The 4,601-nt window shown below is 35.3% G+C and overlaps 1 protein-coding gene across 1 annotated transcript; it reads left to right on the top strand.

Moving 5' to 3' along the window:
• The first annotated feature begins 781 nt into the window (after positions 1 to 781).
• Positions 782 to 1,868, top strand: LOC132720721 (5'-AMP-activated serine/threonine-protein kinase catalytic subunit alpha-like). The gene is made up of 2 exons (XM_060704905.1): positions 782 to 836; positions 1,450 to 1,868. Exons 1-2 carry the CDS (start codon positions 782 to 784, stop codon positions 1,866 to 1,868), a joined length of 474 nt encoding a protein of 157 aa, XP_060560888.1.
• Positions 1,869 to 4,601: the final 2,733 nt, after the last annotated feature.

Genomic DNA, 4,601 nt, shown 5'->3' on the forward strand with positions numbered 1-4,601 from the left:
TATATATTGATTTCTTTCTTATGTCAACTATAGTCCAAAGGCTTAAAATATTAAGTATGGATTTTTTACATAGATCAACTAAACAGATGCAATTATATTGAAAAATATGAAAAAATAATAAACAATGGGATTTATTAGAAAAATCGTATTTTTATGTGCGATTACTACATAACAAAAATGAGTTAAAGATGAGTTTAAACGATTTTCATCTTCTGTAAGTAAAAAGAACACTCCGAAATATGTCGGAAGGAACTTGTTAACAAGAATGCAGCTTCAAACCCTATTGAAAGAATCTGAAGCGGTTCTTAATTCTAGACCTCTCGTATACTTGGAGGGTGATATAAACTCAAATATAACTATCACGCCAAATCATTTCTTGTCATTTAACCGGAATCTAAGTCTTCCGGAAGTCCAGACCTGTGACAACAATGATGATGATTACGTGCCATTTGAAAACTCTGAGACTGAGATTTTGAAATTATGGAAAAAAGGACAAAAGCTTCTGAACTCATTTTGGCGAATTTGGCGTAATGACTATCTTTTGAGCCTAAGAGAAAGAACGCAATCTATGTTAAAAGCAGGCAAACTACAATCGTCAATAACACCATGTGTTGGTGATGTAGTACAAATAAAGGATGATTGACCTCGAGGATGTTGGAAATGTGGAAAAATAGTAAAATTGCCGTAAAGTTTCGATGGTGAAATAAGATCTGCTATAGTACAACTCCCGTCTGGTCGAATTATAGGTAGACCCTTAAACTTACTGTTTCCCCCAGAAACAATGAATAGGCAAGCTATACCAGATACCTCAACATCAAATAAGAGAAACAATTGTGGTAAGTCCAGTTTAGAAAATATTGGTATTCGTAATTCAGAAAGAAATGCTGCAATGAAAGTAGTCTATATTTTAAAATAAACTTCTCATGAAAAAAATCTTGCTTTTCGTTTATTTCAAGTAGATTGGTAAAATAATGCACCGGCGGAGTATAATCTCTATTGTACGGTGGTAAAACACGCTATACTGAAAAAGCACGTGGAATTGTGAACTAAATGTACATGTAAACCCAAATTAGTTTATATAAGTGCTAATTAATGTGAAACATAATACAACGGGACAATATTTGAAAAGTTTAAACATTGGACCTCTAAAAGTTAACAATGAATAATTACAAAAAATATGACAGAAGGCATTACTGCACGCAGTGTTCTAGAAGTTACAAACAGTATAAAAGCCTAAGACGACATTTCACGCAGGTACATACAAATATAAAACGCTACTCATGTGGAATTAAACAATGCCAAAGCACGTTCATGAGAAAGGGATATTTGAAAAACCACTTAATGAATGTACACCTTTCTCTTTGGGTGAAGCAAAAAAGTTTGTGTTGTTTAGTGAAAGAGGACAAGTGAACTCCTACATGGACACGATTGATAATTTCAACATATAAGTGCTCAAGTCACCTGTGAACAGTAACGTTCAATATAGTGATATATCATCTGATGAGCTGCCACAAAATGACAACCTTGATTTTGGCGATGAACCGGATGTCAGTTTTAGTGGTCAGACGTCTGAGGTGGATCAAAACAATAATGACGTGAATGGAGTTAAAAACGCCAATACAGATGGCGTCGAGGTCATTAGTGACGTTGAGGACGTTGTTGTTAATAATCATAGGGATGATGACGCCAACGTGAATGGCGTCAATACAGAGAGTGAAAATGAGTATGACGCCAACCAAGATGGCGGCAATAGTGAAAATCATTATGATAATGACGCTGAAGATGACGTCAATGAAAGTGATGACTCTAGTGTTACTGATAACGTTAACGTAAAAAATGATGTCAATGATAGCGCAAACGATAGTTAGCTGGATTACGTTGAAAATGACCAATGCAATGATGATGCCATATACGATCATTTTGATGGAAATTACTCGGACACGGATGACGTCGAAGTGATCAACATTACGACCAGCGATGATTGAGAAGACGCCAAGGACGACAGCACCTCGGATCCCCGAGGATGTCCAGACAACGTTATCACTAATGAAACATAGGAGACCCCGGATACAACAGATAATATACGTAGAGTAGTGGTCCGAGAAAGCTTAACTCGAGAGACAGTATAAACTTATAGAAATGACGAAGTGATACATGAGGAAATCTTGTGGTTTGTTCTACAGACGGTCATGTGAACTTTGAAATTTTTGCATTAGTGCTATTCACAAACACTGTATTCAAATTAGAGATATTGAACTGGGTTTAAAAGACATGGGAATATATGATTTAGATATGCATAGTGAAGAGAAACTGTGTTGACTGTAAATAATATAGTTGAAAGTGTGCCTGTTTGATTTAGATAAATCATGTGTATATAGTGAGGGAATTATTTAATTCATGACTTTGAATTTTGAACTTATGTAGATACTTGTATATATTAACAGTCAACGTAATTAAAGCTTATTCGTATATTGATTAATTGTGTTAAGGAAATGCTTATATCATTATGATTTGAATTTAAAATGTTGTATACTTTTTGGTTGTTTAAGATTCTGATTAATATTTTCTCCGTGGGGAGTGTCGCGAATTTAGCGATATTTTTTACATTTCTATTTATTTTTGTGCTTATAATTTAGTTCAGTTGTATAGTTTCACCGTCGGCTTCATATATCGTGCATTGCATGAGTTATTCTTTGCTTCTACTGAAATTGTATTCACGTAAACAAAAGTTCTATTGTTAAAGTTTCCCGACGGTGCCACTGTTCACGATATTTTCTAGAGCCTCACTCAAATATTTTAATCCCTATTGTTCTGCCTCCCCGACGGCGACGCATTTCCACGTAATTTTGTATTATACTATTGTTCTATTTGTGCTATATAAATAAACAAAACTTTGGAGAAAGATTGGATAAAAAGTGAATTGTATAGGCCTACGCAATATGTAAGTTTGTGTTGGATATATCTTATGAGTAAAATAAAATCTATTATTTGTTTGAAATAAGTTAAAATTGGAAGTAAAATAAAATAAGCAAATTAATATCAAAAAAGTGTGTTTGTTCATTGTCTGAATAATTAAACTAAAATGGATAAAAAGGATAATCACGACATTGATGTTGTAGAAAATGTTTCTAATTTTCTCCTTTTTTTTAGATGCCTGTGAGTTCTTTTTTCTTCATCGTCTTGTTTAGTCATTTTCCTTTGATGTTTCCAGCCTCATGCTTACTGCCATCACTGCTACTGAAGCTATCACTGTCTTTCTCTTCATTACTGCTTGGCATATAGTCACGATCTTTGGGATCACTCATATCTGTGTCACTTATTATGTTTTCAGTGTCCATATTTGGTTGAGCCATCTTATAAGCTATGTACTGATATTGGTCACTGGTGTGTGATGATTTTAGAACTTCTAATTTTCTCCTTTTTGGGATGCCTACAAGTTTTTTTTCTTTGTCCTCTTGTTTATTAGTCCCCTACCGGTTTACCGGAGGGGACTTTAGGTTTACCCTCCGTCCGTCTGTCTGTCCGTCCGTCCGTCCGTCCGTCCGTCTGTCCGTCCGTCAGTCCGTCCGTCCACAAAACTGGATCCCGCAATAACGCAAAAAGTACTGAAGATATTTTAATGAAACTTGATATATGGATAGATGGCAGTATGGAGATTATGCACGTCTTTTTCTTTTCTTCCTATGTTGAAAATTCTGGTTGCTATGGCAACAAATAGACTGAAAATATGGCAAATTTTACACATAACCTGGATCCCGCGATAACGCAAAAAGTACTGAAAATATTTTTATGAAACTTGATATATGGATAGATGGCAGTATGGAGATTATGCACGTTTTTAGCTCGACTTTTCTATGAAAAGGGGAGCTATCCTACTCGCCCCGGCGTCGGCGTCGGCGTTGGCGTCACACCTTGGTTAAGTTTTTCGTACCACCCCACTTTATTTCAGAAGTATTACAAGTATGGCTTTGAAACTTACCATACTTGTTCACCATCATAACCTCCATCTACAGACAAGAGTACATAACTCTGTCAAGGTTTTTGACAGAATTATGGCCCTTTTTTGACTTAGAAAGTGTATTGAGCTTGGTTAAGTTTTTTGTACCACCTCACTTTATTTCAAAACCATTGGAGGTATTGCTTTGAAACTGACCATACTTGTTTACCATCACGACCTTCATCAACAGACAAGAGGACATAACTCTGTCAAGGTTTTTGACAGAATTATGCCCCTTTTTGACTTAGAAAATACATTGAATATGGGTAAAATCCACTTATTGCCTTAACCCTTTGAGATATTGCTTTGAAACTTTTAATGCTATTTCACATCATTACCCCCATCTGTACGCAAGAGAAGGTAACTCTGTCAAGGATTTGTTTTAAAAATTAAGGCCTTTTATCGACTTAGAATCTTGGTTAAGTTTTTAGTACCAGTCCACTTTTTGACTGAACTGTTTGAGATATTAATTTGAAAGTTGGAATACTTGTTTACAATCATGATTCCCAACTTGTATTGCCTTTTACTGCAAAAACTTTTTTTATTGGCAAGCAATAAAAAAGTCGAGCACGCTGTCTTACGGACAGCTCTTGTTTTCTTTTCT

The sequence above is a fragment of the Ruditapes philippinarum genome, unplaced genomic scaffold (genome assembly GCF_026571515.1).
Source record: "Ruditapes philippinarum isolate M1 unplaced genomic scaffold, ASM2657151v2 ctg6903_1_1_1_1, whole genome shotgun sequence".
Classification (NCBI taxonomy): Eukaryota; Metazoa; Mollusca; class Bivalvia; order Venerida; family Veneridae; genus Ruditapes; species Ruditapes philippinarum.